The following is an 18,092-nucleotide window of genomic DNA, read 5'->3' as shown; positions in this document are numbered from 1 at the left end:
CCCGCTCTAGGAGATGGTAGTGGGTTGCCAGCCAGCCCTGTTCAGCCTTACGTGGATGGGACTGAAGGACCAGAACAGCACCCTTCCTTCAGGTCCACTCCCCGTTCCAGACCACAGCGTGTGCGGCGGGCGCCGGACATGTTTGGTGACTGGGTCAGTCACTAGGCTAGTATGTCCTAACTGAGTCGGGGTGTAGGCGGATCGCTGCCCTGCTCAGTAGTTCCAAAAAAAAAAAAAAAAAAAAAAAAAAAATTGTTCATGTTACATATGTTAAGTGATATGACTGTTGTAAATTGAGTTGTTACAGGGGGCTATTCTTACGTGTACTGTTGGGCTGGTTTGTCTTGCTGTTTCCTGGCAACATGGCTGTCGACGGGCTGCAAGTTATTGTTTGAACTGTTTATACTAATGAGGTAAAGCTGGATATAGGGGCAAACGTTCAGCTGTAGTGCCTTAATGTCTTTCTTTATGAATACTGTATATGTGAAGGACGGGATATGGACATTGACTTGCACCCTCCTCAAAGTGAACCCTGTACATCCTATGTTTTCTTGTGCTTAAAATATGGACAGTTGTCTACTTCAAGATTGTTCCATCCTAAGGATCGCCATTTTTGGACTGGGGGCACGACTGCTGTCCCGCATTGAATGCTGTATGTTTCCTTGTTAATGGGGGGGGTTCATGTGCTGGAATGATGTTAAGGGTTTAATTATCATCCAGAGTGGGGGTAGTGTTACAGGCATGGTCCTTTAAGGGTGAAGCCTGATGGGAAATGTATGCGGGGGTGTGTGTGTAGCGGAACTGCCTGTCGGGTGTGTGAGAGAGAGCGGAGAAGGGAAAGAAAAGTAACGGTTAACTACAGAAGAGACGAAGAGAAAGTAAATAAAAGGAATATAATAACTCCCTCGGCAGCCAGAGTTGTATCGGCGATGCCCGCTGTGAGTAAACTGTTTCAGCCCACTGTACGCGGTGTTCGTGCCTTGGAGGAGAAATAAAGGTTCGGTAAAGCAGTTTCCTACGCCTCCCTCGATCTTCTTGCTAGCGGAGTTGACCTGTATAGTAAGCTGTTGCCGGCTGCGAGTCAAGTAACTGCCAGAGGTTTCCTTACTACGGTTCGGGGCCGCGGATCTGGCGCGGTAACACCATTGTAACACCTCCAGATTTGACATAGAAACACTCGTTTTTAACACTCTATTTTAACTACTATCATTTTACACCTCAGAGTTACATTAAAAGAATGTGACTCTACTTAGAGTAAAATTAACTCTACTTTTGCAAGAAGACTATTAACACCAAAACATTTAACACTTTTGAATTTGCTGTGTAGAGCAAATTCTGATCGGAAGGTTGGTGGTTCGATTCCTGGCTTCCCCCAGTCTGCATGCCAAATATCCTTGGGCAAGATATTAACCCCAAATTGCTCTCCGATGCATCCATCGGCGTATGACTGTGTGTGAATGTTACTTAGAAAGCACCTAGAACAATGTGCTTGTGCGAATGGGTGAATGCACAAGTTGTGTAAAGCGCTTTGAGTGCTCAGAAGAGTAGAAAAGCGCTATATAAGAACCAGTCCATTTACCATTACCATGTTTCAGCTCCTAAAATCTATCTGAGCTAGCGAAACAAGCTGATGAATTAGCATTTTACCCTCTCTTCTAAATTTAGTCACTTCTGCCTCTGATCTCAAACTTAGGGTGCTGATTCCGATACGAGAGAACAAACTGTTCTGTCACTGAGTATTGGAGGCTGTTGAAGTCTCCCGCACCACATCATCATTTGATTATGACGTCATAGAGACTGACAAATCTACTCTTGTACTCAAGTTTACCACCCAACACCCACTACTCTGAATATGTACAACAAACATAAAGGTGAAAACCATTGTGTGCAGTTGCATTGCTTCCTTGGACCTATAATGATGTATTAACAATAACAAACTTTGTTTGTCAAATACACAATCATGCAACAACGTGGGAACAACAACTACGGGAACAATGTACTGAAATGCTTTGTATTCAATCTGTGGACAGACTGCAGATGTAGCTGCGCCATTCCAGGGCTTGATTTTAGCATGGAGGGTCTAGCCCCTTAATATTATTGATCATTTTGAGAAATTTTTTTATTTTTTTTATTTTTTTGGGCCTGTCCCGTTTGGCTCTTTTGCCCTCAGAATTGTTGTCTAAAGGCAAAGAAAGATGCCCAACGGATTTACTTTACCAAACTGACCATCCCAGCCTTGCCGTAATGGTCCATTTGATTCACCTTTTATTGTTTATTTTATTTTCACTTACTGAATACGGGACAGACTTGACTGGGGGAAAGAAGGGGAGAAAGAAAGAGGGAAAGAGAAACAGCTGAGAAGAGGGACGGGGAGAAGGGCAAAAGACAAAAACCAACAGAACGGGCAGAGAAAAAAAAAATGCATATATCAATCACCTGGATCACCTGCTGAGAAAGAAAAAAGAAAGCAAGCAGAAGAGAACAAGAGTAATAGAATAAACAACATCACAATGATATATGGGAATATGACAGTAAATACTAAATGTTAAACATTATTGTGCAGCACATAAGATCAACAGAACACAGTGTGCTTTGAGGTAGGAGCCAAAAAGGGTGTAGTTTGTGGGTGTGATCACCCATGTGTACACCTGTGAGCATGGACGCGCTTGTTTTTTGTTTTTTTAAAAGGTTCCTTCATGTAATAATCTGCTAGAGGGTGTGGGGGGGCCACAGCCCCGTCCTCCAGGGCTTGAAGCAGGTGTGGAGGAGATCAAAACTCCAGACATCCAGAGGCCCCCAGAACACAAGAGACCAAGGAAGACCAACAGAGGGGCAGCAGCGCCACTGTCCCAGAAAGAGCTGAGGAGAGTCCCAGATGAGGGCTCACTCAGCAGCCGCGGAGCAGAAGCCAGGGGGAGTTGCAGTGATGCGCCCGTGAGCTCCGCCGACAGCCAGCTGCGCCTGAGTGACCGAGCCCCAGGCCGAGAGGCCGGGGGCACCCCACCTCCGAAGTGGCCCGAGCGAGCCCCAGGCTCCAGGCCCCGATAAGCGGCCGCCAAGGAGTGAGCCGGTGTGTACCTGGACGCCCATCCCCGGACACAAAGAACCACCAACGCACCGATGTCTGAGGGGGTCCGCCACTGGCAGGGGAAGTGGTGGTAGGGGGAGATAGGCCTCCAAACCTTGGAGGGCCTGAGATGTCCCCAGAGAGATCATTTTGAGAATTAAAGTAGAAAATCTGTTTTGAGAAAAATGTCCAAATGTTAACATTACTGTTGCTGTTTCAAGACACACTGCCACAATTGTTATTCCCTCTGAGTTAGTGAAATTGTATTTCAGAATAAATCCTAGTCAAAATGAAGACAGTGATCTCCCTCTCTTAGTGATTGCAACTGTGGCTCAAGAGTTGGCAGTTTGTCTTGTGATCGAAAGGTTGCCGGTTTGAGCCCCGGCTTGGACAGTTTCAGCCATTGTGTCCTTGGGCGAGACACTTCATCCGTTGCCTACTGGTGGTGGTCAGAGGCCCCGGTGGCGCCAGTGTCCGGCAGCCTCGCCTCTGTCAGTGCGCCCCAGGGTGGCTGTGGCTACAATGTAGCTTGCCATCACCAGTGTGTGAATAACTGAATGCAGTATAAAGCAGTTTGGGGTCCTTAGGGACTAAGTAAAAGTGCTATACAAATACAGGCCATTAGCATTTTTTTTACCATTAAAAACAGTATTTGGTGATCAGTAAAAGAACTTCGAAAATATGGTACAGAATATCCATGTGGTCAGATGGAAATTATTGATGGTCACACCCTTGTGTAATAAAAAGGGATGCATGTTGTATGACAAGATGGATGATCAATTGATGTCACTAAGCCATCTACAGAAGGCATTTTGTAGAGGTTATAGCAGCTGTGGCAGAAATATTTCATCTTTAAAAAAAACAAAAGAAAATTGTAGAAATTGAAATACAACTTTATCCTCACTCCCTATTTTAAAAGCCCCTGCACAATCTGTTCTGCTCTGTTTTCCATTAAAATCACTATCAATTGTTATATCAATTGTTTAAATTTATTTGAGCACATCAAAACAGCCATTTTGTGGTTTTTTTGTTAAAGGGAACAGATTCACGACTCCGGTGCATTTCTCTAGCTGCTGCAGGGAGACAGTCTCAGGATTATTTAAGTGTTCCTGGTTCTATTTAGTCCAGCCCAGGTGAAAACTGCATCAACTGGTTCTACAGATAAAAAAAAAACTGCATATAAAAACTAGTTTTACAGCCACAGAAAACACGTAATTTGAATCAGGTAAGACAAACATACAACACTGTAAAACTTTATTAGCAACAAACACAAATTGAATATAAAAAATACATAACAAAAAGGTACATACCCAGCTCAGAAATTATGTATAATTATACTGTAACAGCTGATCAATACATGAGAAGAACTTTGTGTGGTTCAAACTTCACAGAACAAGTTTGATCATACCAGTAGCTGCTCAGCCTGACGATGAAACACATTCAATGATTCTGATACTGTACCATACAAAAGGCTGAATTCATGAATACTAGGGTTATTTATTTTTATATAAGTGAAAGTTGAGCTTTTTGGACAGGTGAGTCAAAGTGAAGGTATTCACTTTCACTCACCTGTCCTGTGAAAAAAACAACAACTTTTTTTTAACTTATTTGAAGATTTCCTTGCTTTTCTTTAAACACAAACAAACTGTTCCACATACAAACAAGATGTAAATGAAAAGAATGCAAGATGTTACTCTGAGATGACCAGCTAACTTGAACAGATTTGATGCTCTTCGACCTCAACTTGTGTTCTTCTTGGTTTTATAATCACTTTTTTTACTTTCTTGAGGGAAAAGTGAAAATATTGAGGGAACTGATGCTAACTCCTCTGTTATTTAAGCCCAAGCACAGCTTATTTATCAAACCATCGTCCATCCTGTGAAATATCGTTGGAAACATGCACAACTTCTGATTTTCTACTTGGATGCTATAGTTTTAGTTTCTTTAGTCACACATTATCCTTCCGCTTGTTTTAGCAATGCAGGCTTCTCTGAGTCTGTGTGAATTGCTGAGCCATTTTCAACAGGTTTCGGTTTATCACGAGACTGGTATGAATGCTGACTGTGTTTTCGTCGTTTGTTGTAGATCAAAAAACCAACAACACCAGTAAAAAGAAGCAGAGCAGCTACTGTCAGGCCAACGATCAGTCCAACAGAGCCAGCCTCCTTCCCTCCATCCTCTGTGTCTCCTCCTGTCTGACCTGCAGGTGAGAAACAGGTGTGAGGTGTCAGCTGTCAGGTAGGTGATGAGTGAAGAACAGAACAGAATCCATTTCCTCTTCAAACTGCTGTCAGACATTATCTACTGCACTCTGATCACATCACTCAGACCAGCTGCTTTCTACAAAGTCTCATCAACAACATCTTTAGAAACAAACATCAACAACCAGGAAGCAGCTTCACCTCTGATCACACACACACTCAACTCTACTCACTCACCTGGAGGATCAACAACACTCAGGGTGATGTTGCTGATGGGGTCACCATCCAAAATAGCTCTTTTTCTACGGTTTGATCCTGTCTTGACACGACACTCGTATGTTCCATTATCATTAATCGTCACATCCTTCAGAATCAAAGACACGTCTCCAGCCCTCATCTGTCTGTCCTGCAGATCAACTCGATTCATAAAAGATAAATGCTGGCTGTGTGGGTCAAAGAGCTCATCTCTATAAAAAAGCACATATTCGTCTCTCAGGTCAGCTCTGCTCCACTCCACTACTCTGATGTTATTGTTGTTTGAAGCTCGACATGGCAGAGTGACGTTCTGTCCAGACTCAGCTGTGATGTTTTTCTGGTCTGAAAGAGGAAACAACACAGAGCAGAGAGGTTATATTACACATTGTTCACACTGAGAGTTGCTGTGTTCAGTGATACTGAACAAAATGAGAGATGTTATCATTGAGAGGATGAGGAGAAGATAAAGGTGCTGCTGAGCTACATTAAGTGAAATCTAAGAGGAGGAAAAAACTGTTTGTTCCAGCTATCATTAAAGTGAAAAATGCTGCAAGCACATTTAGTGCCACTGCACACCCACCCTCAGCAGATCTAACTTTAATTCTATTCCTGCTCAAGCCAAAGTGTCTTTTCTGTTTTTGTGTTTTTTCTCTCCTTTTTATAGTTTGGAGCATTTTTCAAAAAGCCAGAATCTCCTATTTCCATAGCACAGGGTTAGATTTACTTATCACCTTCAGTAGAAACCTCAGAGGGTTAAAGCAGTGCTGTTTGTAACAACCAAAGAGCTCATTGTGTATAACAGCAGCTGTTTTATAAATATATTATATCTCAAAGATATTAAAGGAAATCTTTTAAAACACATCAGATCGCAGTGAGGAAATAAACAAAGCTGACATCTACACTGATATGCTTTGGGTAAAGTGTTAAGAACAAAATGATGGGAAGTTATTAACTTACAGGGGGCTGAAGTTAAAAAAAGACCCCCAAAATTAATTGTATGAACTCAAAATGGTTCTCAGTAGTTTGTATGACCTCCACATGTTTGTATCGATCTCTGACAACATCGGGGGATGCTTCTAATTACAGTGTCCTGGTGAAATCCTTTCTTTGTTATAGGTCAGCTGCCTGCATACTCTCACCACCGCATTGTTGTGCACCAGGACAAACCAAGGACCCACTGCACCAGTGTAGGGTCTGACAGTGAGTCCAAGAATTCCTCTTGATACCTAACGACAGTCAGGGTGCTGCTGACTAACCTGCAGAGGTCTGTGCATCCGTCAGTGGATATGATCTCCATGACCATCACTCACTCACCACCAAACCAGCAATGCTGAACAATAAATAACATTCTCTACAGATTCTGCAGACCTTTTTACATCTGTCTCATGTGCACTGACAGGGGCACAGTGTCAGAGCTGCAAATTAACACAATGCAGCTAAAACTGATTGACAAACCAGATCAAAATCACAGATGTTTCACTGACCACAGATCGATAGAAACACATGTGCTGACAATAAGTGAACATAATGTGTGAGAGAAAGCAGCCTCTCATTATAAGACACTGAGTCTCTGCATGCTGCCTTTATGGAGCTACAGCTGTTTGTATACACTGAACAAAAAGCTTTGTAGCTGCATACTGACTCCTGAAACTACAACACATCACACTGACACACACACTGTGTAAATCTCCCTGCTCTGATCAAGCCTTGTGACGTCTAAACACAATAGCCAAGCACGCCCAAAGGAGCTTTATGCCAGTGGTCAGCAGCACTCTGCATCTGGTCTCTTAATGGAGCAGTCACAGTGTCACAGTTGTAATAAAGGTTTTTGTGATTGAGTTGCATGTTAATAAATCTGTAAATGTTATATGTTTGCCAGTTTAAGTATCATGATGCTGGTTATAACTGGTTGCAAATGTTAAGATTAAATATCTCTTTAATTGATTATTTATAGAACTCCTGATATTACATCACTAAGATTGCTTTTGTGGTTTATTTTAATAGCATCAAGCTGTAAAAACAATCAGTTAAATGGCTGTTCTACTCTATAGCTGTTGGAAGTTTTGCCACAGTTGTGCGCTACTATTGGAAAACTTGCAAACCTCACAAAATGGAGGCAAATTTATGGTCTACAGCGCCCTCTGGTGGACAGATTGTGAAATATTGCTTGTGCAGCATATACTACCCCAGCAGAAGGTCATATTATTGTCCATCCAATAATATTTCATTCAATATTCAATATTTATTTTTTCCAGGAGCCCACACTCACACGCTATAACAGAATGTTTTCAGTCATGGCTGGATTAAGACTGGATTAAAACAGTGTTTAACGTGTCTCTGGGACTTTTTGAAGACAATTACCCAAATTCTTAGGTAGCTGCAGTCTGTCTTACAGAAGACTTGTAAACACCAGCGTTTCAATGCAGTTTTCAGAAATGGTCCTTAAAGCATCGTAAAAACACATTGTTTACTTTCTGTTTTGGCCTCCTGTCCACACTGAGACGGCGTTTTTGCTGATGTAAAACACAGCATTTTCAAAACTCTCTCGAAAACGCATACATTTGAAAGCTGTGCTTTCACTTCACAGTGTGGACAGTAAAAACAGAGACTTTCTAAAACGATGACGCATTTTAGTCATATGATGCAGTCATGTGACCAATTCAACCAAGATGGCGGCTTGCTTGCTCTCAATTTTGACAGCCCTATTAAAGATTAATATCAGTTTGTAAATGCTCCAGATAGCTTTTCTTCAAATTCTTTAATTCTCACTCGCTTTTGCAATTTTGTAATTTTGCGTTACTCTCAGCAACAACTCCACCTCATTGTTAGTCCATTTAAAAAAACTGTACTTTTCTTCAACATCCTACCGCGACGTTTCAAAGAGCCGGAAAGTAAATAAACGGCACGCATGTGCAGTACTGGAACGTAAGCATTTTTGGCCATTTCAATATGGACGCACACTCTGTGAAAACGACTGAAAACTCTAGTGTGGACGCGGACGCCTTTTTCAAATCTATCCAGGCTAGTGTGGCATGGACAGCTAGTGTGGTATTTTTGAAAACGGAGATTTTCTGTTTTTTTTTTTTGTTTTTTTTTAAGATCCCGCGCCAAAAATGAAGGAAAACGCTGCCAGGAACCTGCCAAAGCAACAGTTGGCGATATATTCCTAACCGTGTAGTAATGTTGGCCAATCAGAAGTCTAGAAGCCTGGGTGGGAAAGAGTAAACAAAGATGGTGCATAGAAGCAGAACTGAGTCCTATGTGTGGAGGGACAGTAACTTCATGTGTATATGTAAACATTTAAACACTGCAGAGAGTAAAATTAACACTAACAGTATTTTCTGTAAGTCCGCCCTTGTAACATCAAAAAAGCCGCACACCTTTGATGCTGTGCTTTCTCCGTTTTCTTCGTCCACACATAAACGCAAAAACTGAGTTTTTGAAAATCTCCGTGTAGGTGTGGACGTAGCCTTAAACTCACCTAACCTCCCTCGTCATTGTCCTGTAATCAGCACAATAAGGCAAACATCTCCACTGAGACCAATTAATGCAGTGACACCTATAGCCTGGGGAAAACTGCGAGATATCCTGTAGTCCAGATGATAGATGGGAGTGGCTGGATGCATGTTGGTAGACAAGAAACCAGAAGATGAAAGAGTTTGAAGGCTGATCTAATTTAAGTGGAAATGGACTAAATGGTCAAATTGATTTCATATCCACAGAGTGCTCACCTGTCCTACCCTTCATGCCACAAAGCTGCATTTTAGCCACATTACAGTTGTCTCCCTCAACTAGCGTGCAGTTACCTTGTTGTGGTTCACAGTCCAACAACAGCTACAAGGGATTCACCTACACATATATCAGGCTTAGCATGCAGCACAACAAGAACAGGCAGACTCCTCTGTATCAACTATATTAACATCTGAAGCTGTGCCTTTACAGCCCTCTGTATCTACAATTCCTGTGGTCTTTACTCATCTTTTACTAGTGCAGCCTCTTCCTCCTGCTTCACCGCAGCCTCCAGCTACTGTTATGATGCCGCAAGATGCCAATCTATAGAACGTATGTGGATAAGTGTCGCCACTCAAACAATATCGCTTCATAATCGCTGATAAGGAGACGAAGTCAAAAGCCAAGAAGCCAAGACTTATAGTGAACTCCTCAGATGTTGACAGTCTACTCCACTGTCACATCCACCTGTCCATTATCCTGCACCATCACATCTACAGCACTCCTACCCAGCACCCTTTTCTGCAACTCCTTGCCTTCTCTCATCTAACAAGTATGATGGAGATGGTAATTGCGTCATCATATGTGAGCCAAATTCCTGCGGTCAGAGGATTTAGGTCGGTTCTATCCTGCAGTGTTCCAACAAGTCTTCACACACTAAGTTGGTTTTATTGTCCCACAAACCTGTCCATCCACTTTTTGGTTGAGGAGGGTCACCCACCTGACTGTACGTCATTGGAAGCCAGATGACGTAGGCCATTTCTGAATGTTCATTGGTTGGCAGGTGAAAAAAAGAGCAGGAAGTGATAGCAGAGTTTACAAAGAACAAGAGAACCTAAAAAAACTTCAAAGATCAAAAACTAAAGCACGAAAAGCAAAGACAGTGACTGTAGCGATACTTGTCTTTGTTTTTAACACTCGGGAGCTTTTGGTATGTTAGCCCTTAGCTCTGCTCCCCGGCTGGCTGGCAGACCAACAACAACACGAGCAACAAAGCAAGGCAAGGCAAGGCAAGTTTATTTGTATAGCACAATTCAACAACAAGGTGATTCAAAGTGCTTTACAGAGACATTAGAAACAAGAACAAATAAAAAGCATGATTTAAAATTGAATAAAACAAGCAAATAAACTAACTAACTAATTAACAAACAAACAAACAACAGTATATAAAATCAAAACAGATAAAATCAGAACAGTAGATAAAATCAGTAGTTAAATGTAAGTTTTGAAATTTAAGCTTAAAGTGTGGATTTGGTGCTTTATTCAAATGCAGCTGAGAATAGGTGAGTCTTCAACCTGGATTTAAATAAACTGAGTGTTTCAGCTGATCTGAGGCTTTCTGGGAGTTTGTTCCAGATATAAGGAGCATAAAAGCTGAATGCAGCTTCTCCGTGTCTGGTTCTGACTCTGGGAACTGATAAAAGACCGGATCCAGATGACCTGAGGGATCTGGAAGGTTCATACTGGGTCAGGAGGTCACTGATGTATTTTGGTCCTAAACCATTCAGAGCTTTATAGGCCAGCATCAGAACTTTAAAGTCTATCCTCTGACGGACAGGCAGCCAGTGTAAGGACCTCAGAGCTGGACTGATGTGGTCCACTTTTTTGGTCTTAGTGAGGACTCGAGCAGCAGAGTTCTGAATGAGCTGTAGTTGTCTGACTGATTTTTTAGGTAGACCTGTAAAGATGCTGTTACAGTAATCAAGCCTACTAAAGATGAATGCATGGACTAGTTTTTCCAGGTCCTGTTGAGACATCAGATCTTTTATCCTTGATATATTCTTGAGGTGATAGTAAGCTGATTTTGTTATTGTCTTAATGTGTTTTTCTAAGTTTAGGTCTGCATCCATCACTACACCCAAATTTCTCGCCTGGTTTGTGGTTTTTAGATGTATAGATTGAAGTTCTCTGGTGACCTGTAATCGTTTTTCTTTGGCGCCAAAGACTATTACCTCAGTTTTGTTTTTGTTTAGCTGGAGAAAATTGTGGCACAACCAGTCATTGATTTCCTCAATGCATTTACCGAGAGCCTGTACAGGGCCTCGGTCTCCTGGTGACATTGTGATATATATTTGTGTGTCATCTGCATAGCTGTGATAGTTTATTTTGTTGTTGTTTATAATCTGTGCCAGTGGGAGCATGTAGATGTTAAACAGAAGGGGTCCCAAGATGGAACCTTGTGGAACTCCACATGTGATACTTGTCTGCTCAGATGTGAAGTTACCTATTGATACAAAGTATTTCCTGTTTTCTACGTATGTTTTGAACCAGTTTAGTACAGTTCCTGAAAGACCTGTCCAGTTCTCCAGTCGTTTGAGTAATATGTTGTGGTCAACTGTATCAAATGCTGCACTGAGATCCAGTAAAACTAGGACTGACATTTTTCCACTGTCTGTATTCAGACATATGTCATTAAACACTTTGGTCAGAGCGGTTTCAGTGCTGTGGTTCTGTCTAAAACCTGACTGGAAGGCATCGTAGCAATTATTCTGTTTTAAGAAGTAACTGAGCTGTTGAGAAACTGCTTTTTCAATGATCTTACTTAAAAACGGGAGATTTGAGATCGGCCTGTAGTTGTTCATTTGTGTCTTGTCAAGATTGTCCTTTTTCAGTATAGGTTTGATTACAGCAGTTTTTAGTGATTCTGGAAACACACCTGATAATAAAGAAAAGTTGACGATCTGTAACAGGTCTGACTCTAAAGTCTTTGAGACCTTTTTGAAAAAACTTGTTGGCAGGACATCTAAACAGCAGGAGGAGGAGTTCAGTTGACCTAAGATGTCCTCCAGGTCTTTGCTGTTAATCGGGTGAAACTGTTTGATGGTGTTTAAACAGTTTTTCGGTGGACACAGTACATATCCTGGATCTGCTGTTGATGTACCAATTGCTTGTCTAATTTTTTGGATTTTTTCAGTGAAGAATTTGGCAAAGTCATTGCAGGCCATGGTCGAATGAAGTTCAGCTGCCACTGACACAGGAGGGTTCGTTAGCCTGTCAACTGTAGAAAATAAGACCCGAGCATTATGGCTGTTTTTAGTGATGATGTCAGAGAAGTAGGACCTCCTTGCATTCCTCAGTTGTAAATTAAAATTGTGAAGTTTCTCTTTATAAATGTCATAATGAACCTGGAGGTTTGTTTTTCTCCATCTGCGCTCAGCTTTCCTACACTCTCTTTTTTCATTTTTCACCAGTGTGGAGTTTCTCCATGGAGACTTTTTCCTTCCAGAGATAACCTTCACCTTAATGGGAGCAATAGTGTCCATTACATTTAACATGTTAGCATTGAAGCTATTGACGAGCTCATTGACTGACCCTCTGGGCAGGTCAGGTGTTAATGGGAAGACCTGGTTAAAAATTGCACTACTGTGTTCAGTTATACACCGTTTTGTGATCACTGTTGTTGATATATTTGTGTGGGCTGAGATTTTACTTTCAAAGAAAACACAGTAATGATCAGACAGGCCCACATCAGACACAGTAACCTTTGAAATGATCAGGCCCTTGGAGATCAGTAGGTCAAGAGTGTGTCCTCTATTATGTGTGGCCTCTGTTACATGCTGAGTCAGCCCAAAGTTGCCCAGAGTGTTACTCAGGTCTTTAGTCCCTTTGTCCTGAGAGTTGTCCACATGAATGTTAAAATCCCCAACAATAATTACACAGTCAAAATCAACACAGATCACAGACAGCAGTTCACTGAGGTCATTAAAAAAGTCTGTGCAGTATTTGGGAGGCCTGTAAACATTAAGAAACACAACTTTGGATGGGGCCTTCAGCTGTAAAGCCACATATTCAAAAGACTGAAAACAGACGCCACAGACCGATTAAAGCACAGAATCTGTGCACTGCCATCATTTTAACCACAGATCTCACTTTAGTCAGAAGGACAGTCCCCACAGTGGTACAGATAGCAAACATTCTAACTCTACGATAAAACAAGTAGACCACACCCAGCCTCGTGATGCATTCACGGACACAAACAAATGGAATCGACATGAAACTAATTATTTGTGAAGTATTGGCACCACGTAAACGACAAAGATACCATTTTTTCCTTTTTTTATCTCAGAGGGGAAAATTTTGGTTTATTAACCTCACCTGCCGAGACAAACACGAAGATGCCAAAAAACAGCAAAGTGGAGCAGAGTGACGCAGTTACAGCAGACATTTCCGTGTTCTTCTTTCTGATGATCGGACAAGTTTGTTCTAAATGTGCTAGTCTGATGATATTTTCTGCGAATAACAGACTATGACTTTTAAAAAGTAACTACAGGAGATTCAATTTAAAGTTTAAGCAAGACAAAGATTATTTGAGCTTCAGCCGATCGTTTCAACTTCAAACTTGCGTTCAGTTCTCTTAAGGTAGTCGCATTTAAGTGACGTCAGGTATGCTGAGCTATACGAACAGTAAGTGAGTCATAAGAAAAGAGGTGAAAACTAAAACAGCTCTGAGTGTTTCTTGAATGATCTCCGTAACCGCTCTCATCCATAAACAATCAGCTCCATGCTAGAGACCAAAGGACTTTAAAATCGTTCCACTGTACAACAATGTAAATATATAAAAATGAAGCCCTCAAACACTTTCCTGATTGGCGTCCTGTCTAACTTCTTAATAAGGACTAGAAAGTTTCTACCCAAATATTTGCTCATACAATTAAGGTAGCTTTAGCTTTCGTAACTGATGAGACACAAACAGAGGAATTGGTATATCTCTGATCATATAAGAATAGTATTAGACCTTATTGATTATTTACTTCTCATTTGATTTCTACAAAACTTTTGATTCCATCCACAAAAAAAAAAAAAAAACATTCTGCACTTGATAGGTTTAGCTTTGGGGCGTTTCTTCTATAACACTATCAAGAAATGTACACAAATGGGAGTAGCTTTACAAAACTGAAGTCTTTATTTTCTAAAGCATTAGATTCCACTAAATGTGAACAAAACTTTTAAAGACTCCATCAACCATGAAACTGTGAAAATAACTCAGTTTCTTAAATAAAATCTGCACTGTTTATTTACGATGCAATTTGTTCTTTGTAAAATGTCAAAATGTTAGTAATTATTTTTATTTTTATCTTAACCTTGTTTCTATCTTACTTCACTATATTGTGAAATTATAAAGAACACCATTATGAATCCCTTCCCAATATTCTAAATGTTATTTATAATGTCCATCCATCCATCCATCCATTTTCTTCCGCTTATCCGGGGCCGGGTCGTGGGGGCAGCAGCCCAAGCAGAGAAGCCCAGACCTCCCTCTCCCCAGCCACTCTACTCTGAGTCCCTTGTGAATGGCCGAATTTCTCAACCTATCTCTAAGGGAGAGGTCAGCCACCCTTTGGAGGAAGCTAATTTCCGCCGCTTATATTCGCGATCTCGTTCTTTCGGTCACTACCCACAGTTCGTGACCATAGGTGAGGGTAGGGGTGTAGATCGACCGGTAAATACAGGCCATTTAAATTGAGAGCTTCGCTTTTACGCTCAGCTCTCTTCACCACAACAGACCAGTACAGCGTCCGCATCACTGCAGCCACTGCACCAATCCGTCTATCGGTCTCCCGCTCCCTTCTCCAATCACTCATGAACAAGACCCCAAGATACTTAAACTCCTCCACTTGGAGCAGGGTCTCATCCCTGATCTGGAGTGGGCACTCCACCCTAGATAGACAGAATTTAAACACTTACTGTTGTTCTGAAGGATCTCTGAAGCCCTCCAACATTCTTCTGATCATCAGGATGGAAAAAATAGGATTTACATGAATCAATCCATCCATTTTCTTCTGTTTATATGGGGACAGCAGCCTAAGCAGAGAAGCCTGTCCTCCCTCTTCCTACTGACAAAAGATATAATCTCTCCAGCGGTTCCTGGGTCTGCTGTCTCATTCCAGTGAGATATCCAAAGAACATCTCACCCAGGACGTGTCCAAGACGAATCCTAGTCAGATGCCCAAACCACCTCATCTGGCTCCTTTCGATGTGGAGGAGCAGCATCTCTATTCTGAGCCTCTCCCGGATGGCTCAACTCCTCACCCCATCTCCAAGCGACAGATCTGGTTTACAAAAGTAAATGTTTCCAACTAAAACTGTAAAGATGACCTGTAACAAGTTTCCTCTGTACCAAACTGACTGAACTGACCAGTAAACTGCTGTTTTAAACAGACACACCCAGATCTGAGATCTTGCCACAGAGAAACCACTGTACGCTCAGAGATTTGATTAACAAATTTCAAAAATGCAAACTAAGGTGTGACCATAACAGGAAGTGAACTTATTTCACTGACACAGGTAGATGTGGAGACAACTTCCCACTGCACTCTGTGAATTTACATCAACTTGTTCTAATGAATAACAATAAAACCCCATGTTAACATGCTTAGGCTCACATAAAATATGCACTATTTATATTTAATTGTACACACACAACTCAAAAACAAAAACATTATTAGTAAAAATCTTAAACACTGACTGTGATCAAAGCCACTTACTTTATCCTGTTCTTGTCTCCATCTGGTAGTTTTTCTCAGCATAACGTCATCGGCTCATAACCACAATCATGTCAGGAAACATCTTAAGGGTTGAAAAACAGATTTAAATCAGAAAAAAAAGTTACAATTAATTTAAAATCAAAATGAATCAGTTTTACACTGCCCACTCCAGCTGTCAGTGTCTACAGACAAAACTTTGCCAAGTCTGTGAACATCTGTGAGAACAGAAACAAGTAGTGGTTTGTGCTTTCTCAGTAAACTGAATGCTGACTATGTGGGATATGTGGCTGCTCAAAACAAGTTACAGCAAAGATCTATTCTTGCCTTCATTTCCTGAAAAAATTAAAACAATAACACATGGATCTGATAGTGTTTGCTCTGAAAACATCTGGAGGAATCTTTAAAGTCAGCTTTGAGTTTGTGGAGAAGTGAGTCTCAGAAAGAAGAAAGTCGTCACCTCAGACTGATCTGATCAATCAATAAATCAATAATTTACTGATTACAATTGTCCGATCATCAGCAGCACTGAGTATGTGTGTGTTTGCATGTATGTGTGTTCATCAGTATCCTGGTCAAACTGGTTCAGTGAGTATTATTGGTACAGATGGACTCATTCATTTCCTGCTAGTGTGTACAGTTTACGTACATCATCATCTGTAAAACAAGCTCTACCTAAACATGGAGCTATTTTTAAAATGTTTCTGTTGTTTTGTCATCATCATTGTCACGGTCAGACGGTCTTCCCGGACGACCTGCTTGTTTGTTTGTGGTGTGTGTGTGTGTATGCCCTCCTCTCTTTCTCTCTCCCTCCCTACTCTGCGGGTCTGGCTGCTGAGGAACGGCGTCTCCGAGAGAGTGAGAAAGGCCGATCTCTGACCCGGAAGTGTAATCGTCGGCTCCAGCTGTCGCTAATCTTTCCTCACTAGACGGAGGTATTTAACGATGTGTCCAGACGGCAGTCGACGCTGGATTGTACTCGGAGCTCGGTAGCTAAGTGTGCGCGTGATCTTGTCACCCGCGTGGCCAGGCAAGCCTTCTCACCCGTTGTTGTGTTTGCTCGACTTTCAGATTGGGGAAGTACGAGACGGAGGAGTGGAGTAAAGGAGTCACGGGCGTTTTCGGGAGGAGGAGCTCTCACGGAAGGAGCGCACACAGACCTCACGGGAAAACTCACCTTCACCACGACTGGGAACTTAGAAAAAGGACAATTGTTGGATATATTGATGTTTAAGGACTATCTTTCACGCACTGTAAATAAACGCACTGTCTGCTTCAACCCAGAGCTCCGCGCTTGAGTCCATACCTTCCATTAGCCGTGACAATCATCTCTCTGTTTGTGAAGTGATTTCAAAGATTATTGTTAATGTGTGTACTTGTGAATATTCACTTCCTTTCTCTGTGCTGAAGTGGGAGAACAGAAAAAAGAAGCTGTTGTCAGATTAACAGTAAACACTTTGGAATTAGTGACGGGAAATAAAACAAAGTGTTTCAGGGGATTTTAGCACATTTGTATTTCTTTAAAATGAACAATTACATAACCATAAAACATTTGAGCTTTGATACATTCTAATTACTTAAAACCAACAAAGAGCTTTGATTTCCTACGTGTGAGATTTGTTGTAAAGGGCAGAAGAAAACTTCAGATCTCTTTGAGTCCATCAAAAAGTGCAAAGCTGAGCAGACAGCTGCACCAACATAATAATCTGTAAGTAACTGTGTAAACATTTGCTGCATTATTCTTTATTCGACTTAAAGTCCAAATACTAAAACTGAAAATATTTTAAGTCACCAATTCCCAAAAAACAAGGGTGGTGTTCCTTCCACTCAAAAAACAGAAAATCCCACACACTCCACCCAAAGCTAAATCCTCAATCTAATCAATCAAACGCAAAGTGTTAAAGTCAATGTGTGACCCACCTGCCACTGACACACAAACTTCAATAGCTGTGTTTCATTGTTTTTGTAACAGTGACAATAAAGATCTGTTCTTACAGAGCAGTAAATATAGGTCAGAGCAGTCAGTGATATCACCACCTTTTATTATTAATTCACTTTTTATATAAATAAATACATTCAGATGAATGTGTAATTTAACACACTTGTGACTAATTTCAACCTGAATTTCAGTTTTTACTGTGGCCCACCTGTAGTACCTTCATGACTCACTGGGGCATCCAGACTTTCTCCACCCTTATAACATCTAATTCAGTGAAATATACATAGTGATCTTGTCACATTAATAAAATATTTACCTTAATAAGAATATCACAGAAAGAGATATGGCGCGATATGGCAGCCCCGCTGCAATATCTGTCAGTCTGCCCCAGGGCAGCTGTGGCTACAACCGTGGATTGC

General features: G+C 41.3%; 1 protein-coding gene and 1 long non-coding RNA gene across 2 annotated transcripts; one reads left to right on the top strand and one right to left on the bottom strand.

The window, feature by feature from the left end:
• Positions 1 to 4,770: 4,770 nt before the first annotated feature.
• LOC113010754 (cell surface A33 antigen-like) lies at positions 4,771 to 13,634 on the bottom strand. The gene is made up of 3 exons (XM_026149964.1): positions 13,348 to 13,634; positions 5,506 to 5,865; positions 4,771 to 5,267 (listed from the first exon to the last, which is right to left on the bottom strand). Exons 1-3 carry the CDS (start codon positions 13,415 to 13,417, stop codon positions 5,023 to 5,025), a joined length of 675 nt encoding a protein of 224 aa, XP_026005749.1. The 5' UTR covers positions 13,418 to 13,634; the 3' UTR covers positions 4,771 to 5,022.
• A 2,799-nt stretch (positions 13,635 to 16,433) lies between these two features.
• On the top strand, positions 16,434 to 17,013 carry LOC113011284 (uncharacterized). Its single transcript, XR_003270508.1, has 2 exons — positions 16,434 to 16,723; positions 16,806 to 17,013. It is a non-coding gene; the product is annotated as an uncharacterized LOC113011284 (long non-coding RNA).
• Positions 17,014 to 18,092: the final 1,079 nt, after the last annotated feature.

The sequence above is a fragment of the Astatotilapia calliptera genome, chromosome 3 (genome assembly GCF_900246225.1).
Source record: "Astatotilapia calliptera chromosome 3, fAstCal1.2, whole genome shotgun sequence".
NCBI classification, from domain to species: domain Eukaryota; kingdom Metazoa; phylum Chordata; class Actinopteri; order Cichliformes; family Cichlidae; genus Astatotilapia; species Astatotilapia calliptera.
Note: the sequence above shows the minus strand (reverse complement) of the source record. Positions and strands in the feature narration are given on the sequence as shown.

What these genes read in the sequence shown, in the direction of transcription:
- LOC113010754 (XM_026149964.1), bottom strand. Translation starts at nt 13,417, where the DNA reads ATGTCTGCTGTAACTGCGTCACTCTGCTCCACTTTGCTGTTTTTTGGC. An exon ending in CTTCGTGTTTGTCTCGGCAG is followed by an intron (nt 5,866 to 13,347) that starts GTGAGGTTAATA and finishes TTCCTCTTTCAG; the next exon opens with ACCAGAAAAACATCACAGCT. An exon ending in GAGTGTTGTTGATCCTCCAG is followed by an intron (nt 5,268 to 5,505) that starts GTGAGTGAGTAG and finishes TCTCACCTGCAG; the next exon opens with GTCAGACAGGAGGAGACACA.